Consider the following 21,982-nt stretch of genomic DNA (forward strand, 5'->3'; position numbering starts at 1 on the left):
GCTGTGGACATCGCACACACAGCACTTTAGCACACAGCATGGATGCTACAGGGGCAGTCAGAATGTTTAAGCCTGGCCACAGCTGTCCTCCCTAAAGTGACTTTTAGTGCTTGTGAAAGGTGCCAGCCAAGAAGGCCTCACTGCTCTGCTCATCTGTGCAGCATCCAGAGCTCCAGTGCCAGCAGTGAGGACACCCTCTGGCCATACCACCCCATTTTTGCCCTGATGGGATAGACCCCATGGCACAGGGATGGAACCCAGCCTCCTCTTCTTCCTCACAGAGATGCCAGCAATCCTGCCAGCTGTGCCCATGCTTTGGAGCTTTTCCTTAAAAATAATAATGAAAGCCTAAATGCTCACAGCCTGGGCCAGCTGCCAGTGCTGCAGCTCACCATCTCCTGAAACCAGCGTGCCAAGCTCAGCTGGTGAAGCCCAGGCAGCCCTGCTGGCCCAGCTGCAGACCTGGCCCCATGCCTCCACCCACTGGTTACTGCTTGTCTCGACCCACGGCAGCACTTCACACAGCCCAGCAGCTCACTCCAGTCCCATCCATCACTGCCCCAGTAACAACTGCAAGAAAGAAGTAGATAAAAGGTAGATAAATAAGTAGATAAGATCTAACAAAGCACGACAGATTCTTACAGCACAGTTAGGAAGACTTTAGGTTAACAGCAGGAGAAATTGAACCCAGGATTCTTAAAGCACCTGAGCTAAATGGCCTCATTCCGTCAGCTCACAAACAGAAGAGGACTCCAGAGCCTCCACAGAGTACAACCACAATGAGTTGTTCAGGTGGTCCTTTCAGTCCTGTGCTTTAGTAGAGTCAGATCTGTTCCTGCTGTAGCAGCATGGCAGCCTCTGAGCTGTATCACTGCTGGCAAAGCAGAGGCAGCATCCTGAGATCAGATCGTGCTCTGAGTCACACTGGAATTCCAACTCAGAACACTGCAGGAACCCAGAGGCTCTGAAGTGTCCTACGGATCTCTGATGGTGGGAGAGGGTGCACAGTAAAGCGCAGAGCAGCAGCTCCCTGCCATACAGAAAAGTGCTGGTTTCCAAGAGGGAAAAAAGACTGCAAGGTCCTTAGATCTAAATCTAGGCTCCAGAGCAGAGGTCACAGCAGAAATGTTTTATTTAACATAAGAACATTTGGAATTTGTTCCAGAAGACAAAAAACAACAACAACATGGCTGACATTTTTTTTCCCACTGAACTATTTCTTCCTTTATAAACAGGGTTAGAAGTTTCCATGGTTTGGCAAGCACCAGTGAGCTGAGCCTCCCCACAGCAGCAAACAGGAACATGAACACCAGCATCTAGCCGCAGTCTTTCGGAGCACACCAAGCAAGGAAGCAGGAAGAGGAACAAGCAAAGGGGAGAAGTCTGCACTGCTGATGGAGTCATGTTCATCTGCAGCAACTGGTCCCTGAACTTGGCTAATCTGGTGTGTGCTTAGTTCACTGCAGCACTGCATGGCAGGTTTTTACTTCAACTGATATAAATGCTTCATCAGTCTCATGAGTTTTGTAAGGTGCATCTCCAGGGTGGTCAGAGGGTGAAGTTGTGGCACAGACAGAGCTGACATATGAGCCACTCAGGGGGAAAAAAAAAGTCCTCAATAAACCAAGAAGTTGCAGCAGCATAGACAGCAGTGTGTATCTCTGGCATCTTTGCCAGCCTTAGAGGTACCCTAAGTTGTTAACTATGTCCAGTCCAGACAGGAGCATACAGATCACTAAACCCCTCAACCTCCAGGCAGCAGTACAGCTTAGTAATCATTTCTTTACTGTGGCCTAAGCTGATTTAGTGGCTACCCTTAGAGCCAGGTAAGGCAGCTCTGCCTGGCTCAGTACCTCCTTATGACCCCTGCTGAACTCCAAATCTCACTCACAGTTTCGAGACGCACACACACAGGTGAAAGGGAGGTTTAAGTAATCCAGTTGGATCATATCCCTAGTGGATGGAAAATATTCCAGATGCATACAGGAAATACTTGGTCACAATAAAAATTGGAGAGAACTGAATGTGAAAAAATAAACATCGACTATTTTATCAAGGTAAGCCCAGAGGGACCAAAGCAAACCAACTGCTGGGATGGCAACTAAATAATCAAGAAACACAGGCAGCCCCAGGTGGCAGCCACTGACAGAGAACCATCCAGAAAGACCATGAGCCACCCCCAAAACACAAATAACAATTTGGGATTGCTTTTGTGGGAAAAAGAGGAATTTTTTCCTACCTGTCAATGATGACGGGGTCAGATGGAGTCTCATTTCTGTTGCCACAACTTTTCTTCTCACAGCAGCGACTAGAGAGAGAAAGAATAGCAAAGTTAGAAAATGTCTAGGACAGCTGACAGCAAAGCAACAGCTAAAAGTCTTGTCTGCTAATCTTCAGGAATCACGATTTGCCTAGAAGAGTGACTGAGACAATCCTGGCTTGGCTTTCACAAGGGAAAAGAAAGGAACTGGGTGCCCAGGGCCTGGCTGGTTCTAGCTGGAGTTTGGCACTTGGCTCTCCGCCGCCAGCTGAACAGGAATGCGGCCACGCATTAGCCCGCGGTGCTGTCTGGCAGCTGCCACAGTGACATTACTAGTGTGTCAGGGGTCAGGTATGGCTCCAAGTCCACCAAAAGGAGGCATCAGAACTGACGATCGGCAGCCTCGTGATTGATCCTCCAGTAACTGATTTGTTCATTATGAAGTATCTAGGAACCTCTGTGTTCCGTACACCCACAGGGAACTTCAACACTACAGTAGCACAGAATAGGAAAGAGGAGCTTTTTGTCCTGAAATGCCTAATATTCCATTACGAATACCTAAAGTAAGCATTGAAAAAAAAAACCCACCAAAACCAACACAACTCACACACACAAACCCCAAAAAACTCCTTCCAAAAAGAATCCATTTCAGATGCAGTTTCCTTCTCCATAAGTTACAGCAGTGCCAGGAGCTTCTCATTTGCACAGTGAACTTGCCCAACGAGACGAGCTACAAGCAGCAGATCTATTTGAAGAGCAGCTCTAACTGTTTCAATATTTCTACACTCCCTTTGCCTGCAACCTGCACTTATTCATTGATGCTGGTCCTTTGAAAATAAAAGGATACACTAAATATTTAAATGTCCCTGGGGCAGACCCTCTAGCTGCTGTAAATTGTCACAGCTCCATCGACTCCAGCACAGCTATGGTAATTCACACCAGCTAAGAATATCCCACTCCCTCCTCTGCCCACTTAAACTTTGGTTTGAGTGCATCTTTCATGCATTTCACTGCTTAATGATTGTTTATTCTTGTACTAGAAAGACAAAATGGGAGATATTTTCTACAGAAAAAAAATTAATAGACCCAAAAAAAAACCCTGAAAACCTTCTCTCAGAAGAATAAAAGTTGGGCCTGCCCAACGCAACAATGCAGGTGGAAATAAAACCAGGAGTAAACACCTTGCTGGTTTACACACTGCTATAACAACACACAAGGAACTCAGTTTTTACAGTATTTTGGCAGTGTTTTGGTTTCTACAGCCAGCTGAAGCAGCAGGCATTTCCTCTCCCTGCAATAACACTAGATGAGGTATCTTTTAGTAGTGCAACTTATGCAGATGGTCCTAAAAAATAATGCTCGAGCAGGACACACCATCAGCACCTCCACATCTCCCCAGCTCTGAGACCCTTCCAAGAGAGGTGGCCACTTCTTGGCATAGGAAGTGTTTTAGAAGGAGCTATGTGAGACTGGAGTACAAGGTGGCTGGGTTCTGAAATGAGCTTTCTTGGTTTATTTATTACCTGAAAGGACGTTGTAGAGAGGCTGGTGCTGGTCTCTTCTCACAGGTAATTAGTGATAGAACAAGATAGAATAGCCTCAAGCTACAACTGGGGAGGTTTAGACTGGACATTAGGAAAAAAACTTTTCACAGCAAGAGTGGTCAGGCACCGGAATGATCTGCCCAGGGAGGTGGTGGAGTCACCAACCCTGGATGTGTTTAAAGGTAGTTTGGATGTGTGCTTGGGGCTATGCTTTAGGGGTGAACCTTGTAGAGCAGGGTTATTGGTTGGCCTTGGTGATCCTGCGGGTTTTTTCCAACCTGGATGTTTCTGTGATTCTGTGATTTCAGTTTGCACAATTATCACAGTCAGGAACTATACTTGTAGTATTTACAAAATTTTCCTTCTAGAGCTGTGGCTTCCAGCTGAAGGTCTCCAAATATTTTACAAACATCAACATATCAACATTCTTATCACACTTGGCTAGCAGAGTTTTGTTAGAGTGATCATTTTTTTCTGCCTTTGAACATTCCCTTTTAGCTGAGTCTTGACTAGGGAAAGCAGTGCCTAAGTGGTTAGTCACTTCCATTGAGCAACCCATTCACCATAAATTGGATTGCTGTCCAAGACTGAGGATGTTTCAGCCTGTCATTTTAGCAAAAGTATCTCTCAAATCTTTAAATCCCTGTTTCCAAGTATTTCACTGCAGCATCCAAGCACTACCGCTGGGTTTGTTTTACAAGTGCTGCCTGTAGCAGAAGTGACTTGTCCCAGTTTAAGTCAATGGCAAAAATCCCAGACTAGGGTGAGCCAGGATCAACCCTTCTCTGAAATTCTTAAATTCTCTTAAATTCAATATTCTCTTAAAGTAATTTATTGGGATGAATTCTCCAATATTTATATTTTTCCTAGAATTGTGCTAGGAAGATGCCTTTAGAGATGCTTATTTGATTAAAACACAAATATCAAGGCCTAGGACTTCTATTTTCTATGCCTTTCCTTATTATACTTCCCCCTCTAACAAGGTCTACGCTGGGAAATGATTTCCATGGTTTACCTCATGAACTGTCCTGAAAAAAACTAAATGCAAACATAAAGCCATAAGACAAGGACAGGCACCACCAAATCTACAGAGTGAACCTCCAGAAGACTCATGTCAAAGGCAAACTCACATCCTTTCCCTACTCACACTTGACTAAAATGCTTTTAAAATTCAGCCCTCAACTTCCCTCCTCACCAAAAAAAAAAAAAAATCTGTTTCTAATTTCAAACTCACATAAGCTCACAGCATGGTGGCCTTTGTTTTGTTTTCTTCTCCCCAACTCCTCCCTGCAATTGCATAACAAAAGTGTCTAAATTCACACCATCTGGCCGATAAAGACACAGCCCCAGTGGCCGCCTGGCCCAGCTGATTAGAGCCCCCGTCTAGCCTGAGCCTTGTGGCGAAAGTCACAGCTGTGGGGCTCGCCTGCACTCAATGCAGCTCTGTTATTAGCCAGCTGTAGGCCCTGAGACTACTTCTGTTCAAATTATAATACCTTTTAACCCTCTGAGCATTGAGGGCATAGGGGGCTGCTGGCAGCAGCATAACAACTAGTTTCCTCTTAGTCGATAATTGGAAGAAAAAGAAGAAGAGGAAGAAAAGTTATTCAAAGAGAGGAGGCTCTTTACCTTGATTTCAAACCATTGAGGGGAAGGACTCTGCACATAAGACAAGACTCCATGATCTGAAAGCTCTTTTCCAACCAAAAAGATTCTATGACTATGATCCATCTAACAGGATCAGTTCCCATTAGGCCGTAAGAACCCAAACTAAAAAAAATAATAAAGTTCAGCTCTGCAAATAAATAAATAGAGCCTCTCACTGAAAGCTCTAATTATTGAGAGTTTAACTTTCAATTGGTGTGACAGATTGCTGCAGCCCTATCAATATTTAGACAACTTTCCTGCTAAGCACGCATCTGTCACTGCCGGAGCGGGAGCTGCAGAGTTTCAAACGCAGCAGGAATATCTGCTGCGTGATTAGGTACAGAAAAATACCCCCCCAAAAAGCCTGCCTTCAGCTAGCAGGGAGTGGGAGAGGAGAAGCAGAAAGACAGGCAGCCCTTTCTTTTTAAAAGCAGTAGGCATCAATTTGGACAGCGGAGTGGGTACAGCACATTAAATTTTTATCTACTGTTACTAATGCAAACTAAACTAGGGCCTTTAAAAATTGATGCTGCCACTTAAGCAGCACACAATGAGGAAGATTTGATTATTGTACTTAAAAGAAATAAAATAAAATGTCAAGTTTAACTAGAGCTGGATCCATTCCCTTGGCATTATTCACAGTGATCTCTGTAATGCCTCTTCAGAGCGCACAGCATCCTCTTCAGAGATGATTTAGGAAAACACAACATTTCAAATCAAATGCCTTGATCAGCTTACAGAGCACTTTTGAGTCCCTTCCCTAATCTGTGTTTTACATGGAAAGGGCATCCCCAAGTTGTAACGCTTCCTTAGCTAATCTATCAAGCAGGAGAGTTTGGGATAATGGGAATTACGGCTTGCATTTGTAGAACACTACCTTAAATCAAGCACAGAACACTGCTGTAGGCATCAGCAGAGCCCAGGTATACAATAGCTGAACAGAGCCCTTGGCACTACAAAGGCAAGGAGAGAAAAGCAGGGAAAAGCCAAATTAATCTGATCTTAAAGAAGTATATTTTGATGGGAAGGTGCATGTGGGCCACTGAAATATTTTAACTGCTGAAATAGAGCTGCAGCCTGGGCAGGAAGAGCAGAGCAAGATGAAGTAAGTGAACTGCTATCTTGTTATCACAACCAGGAGCCAGATTTTCCTTCTCTAACATTCACCTAATTACAGTGAAAACTTCCAACGGGATGCATAGCAGATATATTTAATGCAAAGCCAGGTTCTAGATGTGCCAGAAAGTAACACATCTATCCTCAAACTTTGCTACTACATCCACAGGTCCTGGTAACTCAGAAACATTTCCCACACACAGTGGAGGCTGTGACTGTGCACACGGTGAGTGCTGCTGGGAGTAACACCGCTCGTGTTCCTCATGAGCCAGAGCAGAGCACAGCAGAGCAGCACTCGCATTCATCTGATTCCCAGTATTCTTTAAAAGGAATACAGCTGTCACAATTGCTGAGTACTGAAATGGAGCCTTTCTCCTGACAAGAAGCTGCTCTTATCACTATATCCATTTAGAAGGCTACTTTAAAATAAAGACATCAAGTAGCAAACTATAACATTAAAAGAAGCAACATTTAGTCCAACAGCTTAACCCTTTCCCACAAATATAATAAATCATAAACTGTGTTTAATAAAGGTCAAGCCTGGGTTTGCCTTTCATTTTATGAAAGTATATTTGATGCACAATTCAACACATTTTAATCTAAGAACATTGGCTGTTTGCATTGTTATATGTATTGGGGAAAAAATTAATTACACAAGAACAGGAAAAGTAGTAAGTTACCATGGAAGCATGAGGTATATACATGATGTTGATGTAACTTCAGACATATACAAATGATATTTAAAACAGCCTTAACTCGTTGGACCCTCTAATTTCTAACCTGACATGCCAAAAGTAGTGAATGTTATAAAATTAAAAGGTGGAAGTCACCTAAATCTTGCTTACACAGTACAGAAAAGATGGATTGGTGTTTTGGTTTGAGGGATTTCATTTGGGGTAGAGCTAAGCAAAATTAACATTAAGGATAATAATTTAATTCAGAACACTGAAATATTTTGCCAGAGAAGATTACATGAAGAATGCCTTTTGATTTCCAGGTTAAAATCTGCCAGTTCAATTGCTCAAACAGTGAGCACAAATTTTGCAAGACATAAGGGTATGAAAAGTCTTGATTTAAACAAGACATACAAAGGCCTAGTTTAAACCAAGACAGCACAGCTCAGACTGTGGACCTGGGGCTGTTAAATCTCATGGAGGGGGGGGTATCGGGGGGGGGAAAGGCAACCACAAAACAAAAGCAATGAGGAAACAACCCCCACACACCTTTCTTCCCCCCTCAAATCTATATTGAGCCCAAATCAAATGTTTTGCACAAGTAAAAAGGAAATCTTCCCACATAAAGAATCTGACTCCACAACAAAACAACCAGCCCCCAGATCAAACTCTTCCTACCTGGGACTTCCCTGGAAAGGCCCTTTGAGCATCCACGGACACAAATTGCAATGATACGCTGTTATAAAGTCCTCTTACCTGCACATGACTTCATGGGTAAGCAAAACTCGGCACATTTCGGGGTTTTTGTTCTGTCCTTCGTAAGTTATGGGCTACAAAAATAAAGGCAAAAGCAGCAGTGTCAGGAGTCCCTTATTTGTCACAATAATCAGAGCTGAGGCGAAGGCTCACAAATAAATACCTTCCCTCAAAGCCTTTACAAGCAGGGAAAACAGCTTCTACAGAAAGCTTGTTAAAAAACTACAATCTGTAGATGAGGCAAAAAGAGACTTAGAGCATCACTTTTCAACTGCTGTGAAAAATAAGGTGCACATACAGATAAACAGACAAAAATGAGCCAGAAATAGAGAGATGCAGAGCAGTGCTAAGGAAAGCAGTGGCTGGGACAGGGTAAGCAGGGCATACATCAGCTCTGCTCACCTGCTTGGTGACCGAATCGATGAGCCTCACATACAGATCCTGTTCAGTCCTGACACCTAGAGAGAGAGAGAAGCATGATCAATAATGTGTGACAGGCACCTTCCCCAAACATCAGAACAAAACCATCTTGTTCTATCCAGTGCCAGATTAAACATCCTCAGAAAGACCGTTTCATTTTGCCTCAGGAGTGTTTCCCAAGCCCATCCCCACCAGGGAAAGTTCAGAGCCCATACCTACACGAAGGGGCATCAAGAGAAGGAATTTCTGGGGTTTAGAAATCAGTGACAGCACCCCCACAGCCTTGCCCTGCTGCAGAGCCTGCAGAAGGTGACTGGAGAGGGCACTCACCATTGCTGTAAAGCAGCTGCAGTTTGTAATGCGTGCCGTTGTTCGTCTTTTCATTGCCTTGCTCCTGAAAGAGAGAGTTTAAATAAATAAATATATTATTCCAAAACTTATACTGGGTACATTTAAAATGCAAAAACTGATAATCATGATGGAAATGGCGACGCAGTTCATTAAAATTCTGAGAGGTGAAGCCACTGATTGGGGTATATTAACCTTGTGAATGACCCAGGACAAACTACAAAACACTGCTGACATCTTTTCCTGCAGGAGTTCAGGAGTTCTTTTCCTTTCATATCTGCTATTATCCTCTCGACTTTCCCAAGGCAATACACCGAGATGAATTTGTACATTTTGAGTCAGTTAATATAAAGCAGATTGATAGAGGGAAAGCTCCCTGGGTTCTGTTTTTAATGTGTTCATTACTCTGCAATAGTGTTGAGTCGTTATTGATATTTATTTCCTGAAGGCTGTGTTACAGGGATGATTCTTGTGTGGGTTTTTTTATTGTCATTTCCTAGAAGATAATTATTTATGAGCCTCCTTCTTAACTAAAAAAATCTTGCCCGTGACTAAGAAAACCATTGTAAAAACATTGTGAAGTGGTTAACACATGGATTTCAAATCCAAAAGCAAATGTTTTTCAAGTCCTGCCACTGACTTTGGAGTCTTAGGACGAATCTATAATTGTGCTCAAAAGATATTATGAGGGATTACAGGTCAGATTCCCCATCTGTTGGGGAACTAATAAAACTTCGCAGATCTGATAGGTAGCAAAACATAAAATTTAAAAAACAATAAATGCACATTTGTCCCCTTTGGGTTTTTTTTAATGTTATTTTTACTGGATGCATGCACTCCCCGTTGTGTTCCCGGTACAGCAGAGGTTTGCAAGCCTTTTCAAATGCGGCAGCACGGAAGTTAACAGCTCTGGCGCAGCACCTGAACCGCGGACCATGAGCTGGTTGTATTTTGTTAGGGGCAACAGGTATTAAAAGTTATTAGCTCAACGTGGGGAGAAGAAAACGATCAAATTTGGAGAGGAAAAGAGGAGGAAGGAAGATAACAAGCCTTACTTTATCATTTTCTACAAAGTCCACAAAAGCTGTCCTCTCTATTTCCACGGGCTGCCCCTGTCTGTCGTAGAGAGCCAGAACAAAGTGAAAGAAATTGGATTTCCTCAAGTTGGAGGGTGGCTGCTTTTCAAAGTGAGCTCTGGACAAAGCTACTCCGCTGTGAAGGAAACAGACGGGATAGGGTGGGGGAAGAGACAAAGACGTTACCAGGTTGTGCAGCAGTAACAGCAAAACAACAACAGCAAAATCAGGGCACGCACAGAGAAAGCCGAGGAGCCCCTGTCCTCCTGGTGTTGGTGTCACAGAGGTCACAAATAACTTCTCGCCAGCACCCGCTCCAACCTGGGCGCTTCCTGGCCGCCGCGGGACGGGATGGAGCGGTGGCGGAGCCGGCGCGGAAAGGAAGGGGCCATGACCGTGGTGGAAGCTGTCATTGCAGGGATGGAAGCTGTCACTGCAGCGCCTGAAGCTGTCACTGGGGTCGGCCTGGCGCCGCTGTGTGTGCCGCTGTGCTACGAGCACAGAGCCCGAACGCCGGAATCGTTATTGCTAAACGCAGGAAGCGTTTCACTCCCACTCCCTCCTCTGCCTATTCTCTTGCCTGTCACACTGATTCTGGGGGACAACATGCGGCGGGTGAAGCAGAGTTAACCCTGCAGAGAGTCTGGAAGTGCTTTCTGTACACCCCAGCACCGTTCAGTTTTCCTGCAGGAGAAGACGAGCGAGCTCAGAGCATTCCCTGTCAGCTTGAGGCACCTGCATTTTGGGCAAGACAACTGAGGACAACTGGCTCCTCAGCAGCCAAGTTTGTCCATGTATTTTTTAGTCACTGATCTATTTGAACCGATGTCTGGGTCTTCAGTTTATGATTTAAATAGAGGGGTGGAATAGTCTTGAGTTAATCATCCCTCAGACAAATGTTATCCCTGGCTGCAGAAAGTTCAGCGACGTTTCCCACACAGTCCTCGGCTTGGAGAGATGGAAATGCTTTTCCTTACCCACGCTATCCCTAACTGCAGCTACCTTGGAAAGTGACACTCGTTGCAGCTCCCTCTCCCTAATGTCAGTTTGTACCTACTGCAGAGAATAGGTGCACATGGGCACCTCTCTATTGCTCAACAGACAGATTAAGTCTATCTGCCAGACAAGTTTGGAGTCAGAATACCTTCTTTTTCAGCCTCCTAAGTAGTTTCACTGCAGTGGCAAAAGTATTTGACTCTTTAGGAGAGCTAGAGCTGTTTCCCCGAGTTTACCACAGCCGAAGAGGCACAGTGTAAACCCACCACGTGTGCCACAACTTCCCATATTCTGGGGCTTCTCATCCATGTAAGGACTGGGATCTCTTGGTTTGTTTTACAAATCTCTGAATAAACACAGTGGTGCCACCACTAGCGTGATGTGACCGCATCGCTCCCACAAATTGCAGGTTTCTTAGAAGCTGGTTCCTTTTACTTTCAATTTTCCAGGAATAAACATCTCCCCCCCCACCTGGTATTTATTAAACCGTCTATTGACGTTCGTAAAACTCTGATAACTCCTCCCATAGCGCTCGGGAAACCATGCTCAGGCTGGGCATGGATGGACTATTTCTGTGTTGCATCTGAAGTCCCATCTGCTGCTAGATGCCCTTCACCTTGTCTCTATACTAAATAAAACCAAACTTAATTCCAGGACAAATTTAGCCTTCCTCGACGCTACTTTTAAAAACATTTCTAGTTATTTATTTATTATTATCTTTACTACCTCTTTTTTAAAGTATCCAGAGAGTGAAGAGAAAAATATTTTACTTAAAAGGAGTCTTTTAAATCGTCTTGCCCCTTATGGGAAAAGACTGGAATAACAGTCCTCTGCCGACTTGTCTGGGAAGAGAAAGTAAAGACACAGAGTGGGAGCTGACCCCCTCGAACAAGTCCAGAGCGATCAACCAAGCCCCCAGCTCGGGGTGCGGACCGGCGTTCCGGCTCAGCAGAGATCCCGAGAGGCTCAAGCAGATACTACCCGCAAGCGAGCAGGAGGCTGCAGGCTCCGTGAACTCCCCTTCTTGCCCAGCTTCGTGCTGTCCTGATCATCAGCCTTGGACCCGCGGGTCAGGATTTCACCAGTGCCCACGGCAGCTGTGTGGGCGCTGTATTCAGTAAACAAGATAGGCCGGGAGGAGGGAGCGGGGCAGCGATTTACAGGGAAGTGAATCCTGACTTGGTCTGCTCCTGCTCGGCAGCCTGCCCCAGAGACGAGCAGGAGCAGCCTATACCCTAGGTACAACTTGTCCGCCCCTCCACACACCTCCCTTCTGTAGGAGAAGGAATGGCCTGAGGTCTCTGACAGATGATCCCCGCACCGGGCTTTAGGACTCGGTATTCAGCGGGCTCGGAGCTTAGCCCTAGTCCTAGCTGTGCTACTTTGAATTGGCATTGACTAGAGGAGACCGGGAGTGGGACAGAAAAGGAGAAAATAAATGTTATATGAAATGCAAATAACAACAGTGAGTAAAGAATCGGCTTGCTTAAAGAATTTTTTTTAAGGCGGGGGGAAAGTTGGAGAGAAATAGTGATGGTTACCTTTGTGCTGCTACGTTTGCATCCACAACCCCAACGTTTCTGACCCAGGACCTGACGGAATCCATTTCGGAACCTAGAGATTTATCTTTCAGAATTGGTCCTCTTCCCAAAGTATCTTGAATTCCAAACATTTAAAAAGTCTATTCCAACTACCAACAGTTTCCTTTTGGGAGATAAGGAAGGAGGAAAGTAGGTTTAAAAAAAAAAAATTTAAAAAGATGCAGCTTTTGTAATTGACACACACAAATCCCAGAAAAGCGGAGTTCAGCTTTAAAACCAACTTCTTCTGCTTTTAAATGCTACGTGTTTTTAATGCCTTCAGATAACGGGGTGGGGGGGGAAGTTTCTCCTCTTGCAGAGTAAAAGTTACGCTGCTTCAGTCTTCCCTGGTGTCATCATCCTTCAAAGGCAGGCGAGGAAACCGCATCCAGGAAAGAATCGCTGTTACCAAGGATCACCTGTTTCTCAACAGACAGAGGGAGCAGGATTGATCGCTGCCTAATCCAGGGTAGGGAAAAAAAAAAAAAAAAAAACACAGAAGAAGAAGAAGAAGGAAAAAATGAAGCCGGCCAGGAGCTGCGGGACGGAGGCGGCAGAGAGAAGCTGGAGCTGGAGTCGCGCCGCACGCCCGGGCCGCGCTCCGGCCCCGCACCATGAATGGGCCGCAGGCGGGAGCGGCGGGGGCGGGGCCCACGCCCATATTAGGCACTCTCATTTGCATGGCCGTCCCTGATTGGCTGTCCGCGGGTCGCCCGCAGCCGGGCCGCGCTCCCGGCGCTGCCGGTTCGCATTTACCGCGGGGTGGGAGAGGCCCCGGGACCCCGGGCAGCGGGACCCCTCACCTGCACCCAATATCACAGCTTGTCAGCCCCGCATCCAGCGGCCCTGCCGCCTCACATCTGCATTGCACCAGAAGCAGGAACTCCTGTAAATCCGGATCGCGCTGGCAGACCTCCTTTCGTGCACATCTCCGAGACAGGCGGGTCAAAAGCCGCAGAGATGTGGTGCTGAGGGACATGGTTCAGCACCGGACTCGGATGAGTCGGAAAATGGTTGGGCTCGATGACCTTAAAGGCCCTTTCCGGCCGAAACGGTTCATTGACTCTGTAACAAAGAGAGCGCTGGTTTGCCTGCGGGCGGGGCGTGTGAATCCAAATTGCTCCGGGGGAACGAAGCGGGTAGCGGAGCCTGCCAGGGCTCCGTGTGTGCCAGTCACAGGGAGGGGAGAGAGACTGCAGCGCCCAGAGCCTGCAGTTCTCTCTGTGAGCGAGCTGTCAGGACCAAGCCTTAAAACTTTTTATAACATCCCACAGAGGCAAAATTCCCCGTGAAAGGAGCCGGCGCTGGCCCCGCTCAGCCCGCGGAGCGCCAGGCGCTACCTGCACCGACTTTTAGTGTCGATTTCTTTTTTCCAAACCACTCTGCCTTGGAGATACTTTCCTCCCGGCCCTTTTGTATTCTGATCCGTGTATAGATCTGCCTCTGAAATCTATATAACACCAACGCGAAAACAGATTTCAGGACAATGAATGCAAATCTGTGCTCAGAGACCATCTGCCAGATGAGGGAATCAGATGTTCGGTAGTTAAAGGGACAGCGCAAGGATTTCCTTTACTCATTATGTACAGCTTCTCTCTTTAACCTGCTTTATGATCTTTTCTTTTTTTTTTTTTTTTTTTTTTTTACGGGATAGAACTACCATTTCCATTTCAGAATAAACCTAAATCCTTCCATCCCCGTTCATCTGCGTTTTAAAAAGAACCTTTCTAGCCAACATCAAATTATTTTCGTGGAGTTTCAGACAGTTCTCTCCCCCTAAACATAGCAAATTAAAACCTTCCCATAAAACTTTCATGGAAATGTATCCTTAATTCAGGCACGACTGAGGGCAGAGCCGGGACTCCGAATTATTCTGTCTACTTAAGTGACAGACATGGCACCGGGTGAACTAATACACCTCAGACGATCTTTGTTCAAGGATATTTACCATGCTAACCCACCTCCCCAGACTGATAAATATGCAGCAAGTGATTTCGCCAGGTTAGCAAAGGCGAGGCTGGCGTTATTTGCACGTTAAAGAAAAGCAACAGCAGTTTGATGGCGTTACGGAGGGGAGACCAAGCTTTCAGAGATGATATTTTTATCTTGGAGATTCAATTTCTCAGCATAAGTTAAACTGATCCAACCAAAGAGGGTAAGATATTCAAACAAATAAAAGAAAGGGAGTAAGAAAACAAGAACGTGTGATGTAAGTGTACAGGCAATGGGAAGATAGTCTGGAGATTTTGTTTGTTGACTGTTTCACAGTTAGCGTGGGTACATTACCTCGAGTAAAAGCCCCCTCATTGTCCAGAGATCGTTTTTGGCAATGCCACTCTGACCGTTTCTGCATTTACTCTTAAACCTGAGACAGAGACGGAAGGGGAGGAGGCAGAATTCCCACTCTATCTAACCTTGGCCGATGCATTCGTAGGAAGAAAAATGTTCCCTAATAACCGGAGTCATTCGCTCCCAGGGATACAGCCGAGCCTGTCTCCCGAAGGCGTTCAAGGTGGCCCCGCTCAGATCCAACTCAGATGCTCCTTCGGTCTCAGCCCGGTCGCTTAAGGAACCTCCCGGTGCGTGCCCGGCGGGACGATGCCAGCTTTGGAAACAATGGGGACTCGTGTGCCGAGGCCCTCGGGAGCCTCCCGCTTCTCGGGATTCACGGCGGGTCAGAGGGCAGTGCCGCAGGTCACGGGAGATGCACTCTCCTCGCTCCAAACAGCTGCCACCTCAATTTTGCACTTCAGGAGCAAACGAAGGGAGCCTTCCCTCTCCCCTGACCCAGGAGGAGGGAGCTGCTCCGTGCCCGCCGGGAAGCACCGAGAAGCGCGGAGCTGCGGGCGGCACGGGCCTCGCCTGAGGAAGCACTTTCGGCGGCAGATCTCTTCCCCCTCCAAATTAAGTTTCCCTGCTTTGCAGCGTATCTTTAGTGACATAACAATAGGGGCTGGAAGGGACCTCCGGAGATCATCCAGAACAAGCACAGGAGTTGGAAATGCTTCTGACATGAGAAACTCCTGATCCAGGTTCCCTATTTCATGCCGACGGTGTAAACACCGTCTAGCAAAAGCCCACCTCTCAAACGCTTCCGATGTAAATTCACCCAGTGAAAGCAGCGTTCATACTGGTGCAACCACCGCTTAATGGGGATTTGCCCTTCCGAGATTTGTGCGGTCTACGGGAGCCAGTTCCGCCGCAGGTAATGGGCACTGTGTAACTCCGAAAGGGATGAGCGCGTTAGCTCGGCAAAAATCCACCGCAAGAGCCGAGGAGGAAACCTCAGTGACGGGAAGGGCCCCTCCAGCAGCGGGTCTTCCACAGCATGCTTGCCCGCCGTTCCGAATACGAAGCAGAGACCCGAACAACAAGGCTCCGGGAGCGGCTTTCTCGGAGGCGCGTGGCGCCGAGGGAAACGGCTCCAAGTCGGCAGGGAACGGTGCGGAGCCTCGGGCGGCTGCCGCTCACAGACCGAGCGAGCGGGGCCCGGAAGGGTCTCGGGCCGCACAGTCCCGGGGCCGAGGCTCGCTCGGGGCCGGTGCCAGGGCTGGCTCCGCACTCCGCCACTGCGAGAGGTGCCGCAACGAGCGGCTCCGTTCCCGCGAACGGCTGGAAGCTCCTGGTTTCCCGAGGCTGAAAAAAAAAACCCAAACAAAAACCCGAAGGAAAAAAACAAAACCAAACCCACACAAACAAAAAAACCCCAACGAAACCCAAAACTCGGCTGCTGGGGCGAGGGCTGCTCGTCTCCGTTCCGAGGAGAGCGATCCCCTCCCTGCTGCCACACGCCGCGGTGACAAGAAGGAAGCCGATGTAGATGTTCAGTGGCGTCGGAGGCAACTTTCACGGCTTGACACATCTCAGCAGCTCCCAAGCAGGACAAAATATAAATATTGCAGATAATAGTTAAGCCCTTTAAAAGTGCAACTTTAAACCGTTCCTGTTTTCCTCACGCGCTTAAGGAGAACACGCCAATGAGAAAGTTAAACTACACCTGAAGACGGCACTTGAAACATTTCATTTTTGTTCCTAACCATGGTGAGAACTCATCTTCCTTGAGGTGTCTTAAGGGGAGAGTCATAGGTGAAAATTATCAGTGTCAAGATGGAGAAAAATTGACCTTCCCCCTTTACCCACTGATCTCACCCAAAAGTTCATTTTCCTGGTAGCCTTGTACTAGAAATAGAAGTGTCCGCTGTAAACGTTGCGTGAAGCTGTTAGCAGCCCGAAGTTTTAAGTTATTCACAACGCAAGGGAACACAAGCACACAGACATCACATTCCTTCAAGAAAACGATATTTGACAAACAAACGAGTCCTCGAAAACAACTTGCAACTGCCAAACACAAACATCAACAAAACATTGACTGGCACGGGCTACCCTTCAACAGAAACATGGCTGCAAGAAACTGGCACAAGTTGTGCCCTGAGCTGGCATGGAGACCCTGTTCAAGGAGCAGAGCTGGATGTGAAGTTTACTCCGACTGATGTAAGCCTACTCCTGGTTTACCAGACCTTTGATTTAAATGAAATAAGAACACAGCCTGAGTGGAATCAAACAAACACACCCCCCAAAACATTCTTAAGAGGTTTTTAATGTGAGAGGCTTAAAGCAGCTCAGGTGCACACGACTCAGTCCTGAAAGCAAATCGAGCTCTTGACTCTGAGTGGAAAGCACCAACCAGAGACTTCACCGTTGAAGTCCCCTTGGTTGTATTTACTGAAGCTCAGGTTTATATCATCTCAAAAAGAACTCCGCTATTTGGCAAGTTGAACCCCCATGTATGAAACACCAGCCCCCTCCACGCACACCCTCACCCGCGCCGTGCCATGAGCAGTAACCAGGAACACAGCTCAGAGCCGTGACATGAGGAGCTGTACCTGGTCTCTCCCTTTCTCTCCCCCTTCCCTCCCGCATCATGAAGGCACCATTTGCTGCAGCCCCTCTGCACGCTGATCAGCACCTACAAAATGGGAAAGCTTCAGAGATTCAGCTGATCACATTTATAATGATGCAGGGAGCAAAGGAACACTTTCAAACTTACAAATGCATAAGTAAACATTTAATAACTTCTTCTCTGCCTCTTCTTGCCCAAAAGAGGGGAAATGTATCCATCAGATCATCATTTGAGTCTCCCATTCATCCCAACAAGTAGGTGCTTTTTTCCTTCCACCAGAACAGGAAAATACATCTGCTAGGTTTTATATCCAACTTTTTTTTTTTAATCTATTTTTTGTAAGGATACTTTTTCTGCCTTTTGCCTAGAGTGGGGTTTGGAACACCCTAGCAAATAATATTTTACCATCAGGAGTGTACGTTCCATTTTATTTTACAATGCAGATTTGAGAAGCCTTAGTGCTCAAGTTTGTTTTTCTAACCACATGGAGGTTTGAAGCAACAAGCACAGGCAGGAAAAAGGCTTTAAGTGGGTGTATATTTGTGCTGGGATCCTCTCTCTCATTTTGCAGTTTATGGACAGCAATCAAGGACAGATTTTCAATATGGCTCTGTATATAAAGTATCTAAAATATTCAACAGGAAGAGGAGATTGTGACTTTTCTAGTTCCACACACTGGTGACCCAGCTCCAGTTGTTAGACACTTTCTCACCAGCAACTGGATAAATGCATACTGAGGAGCAGAATTAAATTCATTAGCATATGAAGCAAATAAAAAGTGGTCCCCAGCATTACAGACATTCTTGTATCGGCACTTGACCTATATTAGTCACCTGAGTGGTCTTACAAAAATTACTTGACAATATCCATGTGCTTAACCTCCTGCTTAAACATCTGTACAGCTAGGGCCCAAGTTTTATTTCCAGATTCAGCTCAACGGAGCTCTGTCTCAAACAGGTGTCTGACTTTAATTACAGGAATAGTCAGTCTCGAGTGATGCCACGGGGAGACTTTGCCTGCTCCAAAGTCAGCAAACCTTAAGGAACTTGCTAGATAAAAACCCCTTGATTTTTGAAGAGTTTAAAAATGTAAGAAGTGCTAACAGCTGTAAATTTCTTCAGTTTGTACAGCACAGCCTTACACTGAAATTTGGACCCTCGGCTTACAGCGATACAAAATTACTTTGATGCAAACTAGCTTTGCAGCAGGAGCGTGTGAGCTGTGTTTAATCCCAGATTTGCTGGTTTTGCAGATATGTTGCCATTGGAGGCTATTTTCAGTCTAGAGTTACAGAATTAGTGCAAAACAATCCTGAAAGTGGCACTGAGCTTTGCAATTTAAAAATAAAAGCAGGTTGTGTTATTAGGGGCTGCATTTGCAGGCTTCTTCCAGGAGGAAGTAGCTTTAATCTTGTCGCTTAATATGGAATCTCACCAGATTCTAAATCCCTGACTGGAGTTTATTGCTACAACCATAATACAAATTATTAAGATTAGGAAAACACCTCATGGGGAAGGTCAATAATCAAAACATCTGCCTCCTGCAAGGTTTCCCATGCCTTCTTTAAAGCATCTGGTGCTGGAAGGTAAGATTACGTACACAAGAAGCCCAATCTAATCTGACTCTTCCTACATTCTTTCCACAAGGTAAGAAGAGGTAGTTAAAAGCTCAGTATATCACAATTAGAGCTTTACAGCCTTGGAGAGGCAACTTGGTTCTTCTCTGAAGTATATTAAATAACCTGAAGAGTTGGGGAGGGTGTGAAGGTGTGGTGTGTGTGTATTTATTTGGTGGAACAGAACTATTAACACACCTAACTTCACAGAGCCAAATGGACTTCTGCCTCAGAGGACAGCATTTCAAAAGCTGCCAAGCCACACAGGCTGATTCTGATCCTGCAAGCATTTGCACTTGGGTTACAAGCAGTGAAGCTGTTAGTACCCAATGCCAAATGCTTTCCACAGGTCTTTCCAGTCTTAGGGTCCTGTAACCAGTATAATTCTGAGCTTCTATAAGCTTGAGGATTCAAATCAGTCCAATTTAAGAACCAAGTTAAGGGCATCGGTGAGAACGAGCTGGTACCAGACGAGTACAGAAGTCAGGTTATGCTTAGGCTGGTGAAGAGCTGTTAAACAAAAAGGCACCTTTATGACACCCAACCAGAGCCAGGCTCCGTGGTCAGTAGATTTACCCAGGGCAAACTTTATGATGACAAACCACAAGGTATTTGAAATTATACCAAGAGCTACAGTAAGCCATGATATCAGTTCAGATCTGTTTGTTTCTCTTGTAGATGGAAAAATTGTCATCTGAGCTGTGATTCCGCAGAAGATGGCTCTGTTCAGGATGATCCTTTCATGGCAGGCAGCACCAGCTTTAGAGATTCGTTGTGTACCAGTTGACTAACATGGGGCAGGGGGTGAAGAGAAGTAAAGAAAGACAGCTCTTGATATGCAGCCTCCCCCTTAGCTCCTTGCCAAAGACAAAAAATAAGCCTTTGCTTACACCAAGTCCATGAGACATCAAACGCAACAAAACAGATGAGCAGGTTCAGGGGGTTTGAGAACACTACCCTGAGCAGACAGCTTTGTGGTCCACAGGCATTCTTTGGCTTTAGGGAAGGAAAACACCCTCTGTTGTTTTCCAGACCATGTGTTCAGAGCATCTGAAGTCTAGAATATGTTGAAGCATATGGCAGATAATTTTCTTTCTTCCATTCACAATCTGCAGCAAGATCAGCCCTAGTATGAAAAAGCTCCAGCTTTCATTTGAACACACTTGCACAGCCGTGTTTTTCTAGCCAGCCTATCAGGCATCATCTCAACACGAGTGAGTATCAGAAAAGTAGTAAGTTACTATTGTTGTGCATGGGTAACTGATTTTTAAACCAGGCAGAGTAATCAGCAGACAACAGCACCAATTAGGCAATTGTATATGCTCATAAACTACCTTAACAAACACTTCTCATCTCACAACCCTAGATCAGAAGTGCAAGAATCAAAGTTTCTTCAGGGATTAGTCCACCTTGGAAAAGTTCTTTTCGAAGGACTGGCGCAGTTAATTTCTTCATATTTTCTCCTAAGTTTTCATTTCTTTGGTTTTGGTTTGTTTTTTGTTTTTTTTGCTTCTATTTTTGTTGACCACTGCAAGCTAGTTTCCATAATAGAAGCCCTACAAAGTGGGAGCTTTGATGTGCTTTGTGCTGTGTCTTTTCCCCTTTTCAATACAACTACCAAGGCAAGTCTCTCAGCACCTGCACTGAGTCAATGTTACTGTATCATTCCTGCTTGGTGAGCAGAGAAGTGAGAGCGCTTGGAAGTCAAATTGCAGCAGGTCAGCTGTGAAGAGAGGGGATTTGATCTCAGGAGCTCCTGGATTCTGGGAGTATGTTATCCATGAATATGTGAAAATATTCCCCAAGGCTCCATTACTGGCACATTTGCCACATACCCTGCAAAATAACATTTAAGAAGTAAGCCAAGACACAAACATCTGTTTTAAGAAGCATGCTGTGGGCTGGGAACAAGGCAACCTTTGCACCAAGTATTGGTTAATGAGCCAAGGGCATGCACTGGCACTGCCAGGTTTATCTAGATAATCAAATCACCACACTTGCACACTCCTCACACAGACACATCCACACTGATCACATAGAAAGTTGCACATCTTTAGCTCAACTCCCGAGGTAAAACAGCAGATATTGGTAAACTATTAAGAGATTCACTCCACAGTTGGAAAGGTTCCACTTCCACAGTTTTTGTGAAATGGGGAATACAGTTTACAAGCCTTAACACTTGACAGAATCTCCTGGCCTTATTATTTCATAAGACAGGCACTAAATATTTGATCATCTGTCATGTTTTAACACCTGCACTGATTTCCCATCCCCCAGTATCTTAGGTGCACTTGTTCATGAGTACAAGCAAGAGAAAAGCAGGGAACTGGGTGAGCTGCCTAAGTTCTGTCATTAGTTTCAGCAGTAGTGAAGCTGCCCTTGGCCATCTGCTCGCTGACTTCACCACACACCAGCCTTATACTTGTCAGAGCAGAATCCCAAACATGAGACCAAATTTTGAGGTCAAGGAATAGGGCTCAGCACCAGCTCAATAGAGGCTGCCCACTGGTGCACATCTCCACTGAGCTCCCGTTGCTCAACTCATTTGTACAAGTTAATTAACAACAATTAAATGAAATATTTTGGGGCCGTACCTCTTAACTTTGCAAAGATTACAAAAGTACTTTGAATACTCCAGAAGAGACAGGATGCTGTGTGCATATGCTGTGTCTGAAGAGGCTGCACAGTAAACCAGAGCAGGTGGAATGGAATAATTCTAACTTACCACTCAGAAACAGAGCTCCACAAAATTTAAGCCACTTGCCCGAGATCACATGGGAAGTCAGGAACTGAACCTACTCTAACTCCCAGGGCACAAACCACTTTCAGTGCTTTTGAAGGACAGGTAAATGCTATTCAAAATGCCTAATAACTGGTGTTGGGGAGAGCAGAAGAGGAAGAGAAAAAAGTCACTCCCATCAAGATGTGTATTTTATGTTCCTGATTAATTATGCAACAGATTAAAATGTTCAAGGTGATTTTCTTTCCCCAAAGCTGCACAAGACACAAACCCATCGAAGTCCCAGTACCGAGAGGATGGTTTATGGTTT

General features: G+C 45.7%; 1 protein-coding gene across 1 annotated transcript in view; it reads right to left on the reverse strand.

The window, feature by feature from the left end:
* The window catches only part of EBF2 (EBF transcription factor 2), a 97,657-nt gene extending 85,128 nt beyond the window's left edge, over positions 1-12,529 (reverse strand). Inside the window, exons 1-6 of the mRNA XM_009901601.2 lie at positions 12,379-12,529; positions 9,821-9,977; positions 8,748-8,811; positions 8,400-8,455; positions 7,998-8,071; positions 2,240-2,308 (exon numbers count right to left, since the gene is read on the reverse strand). Coding sequence (XP_009899903.1) covers positions 2,240-2,308; positions 7,998-8,071; positions 8,400-8,455; positions 8,748-8,811; positions 9,821-9,977; positions 12,379-12,509 — 551 coding nt within the window. The 5' untranslated portion in view covers positions 12,510-12,529. The remainder of the gene's footprint in view (positions 1-2,239; positions 2,309-7,997; positions 8,072-8,399; positions 8,456-8,747; positions 8,812-9,820; positions 9,978-12,378) is intronic.
* Between the last annotated feature and the right edge of the window lie 9,453 nt (positions 12,530-21,982).

The sequence above is a fragment of the Dryobates pubescens genome, chromosome 31 (genome assembly GCF_014839835.1).
Source record: "Dryobates pubescens isolate bDryPub1 chromosome 31, bDryPub1.pri, whole genome shotgun sequence".
NCBI lineage: Eukaryota > Metazoa > Chordata > Aves > Piciformes > Picidae > Dryobates > Dryobates pubescens.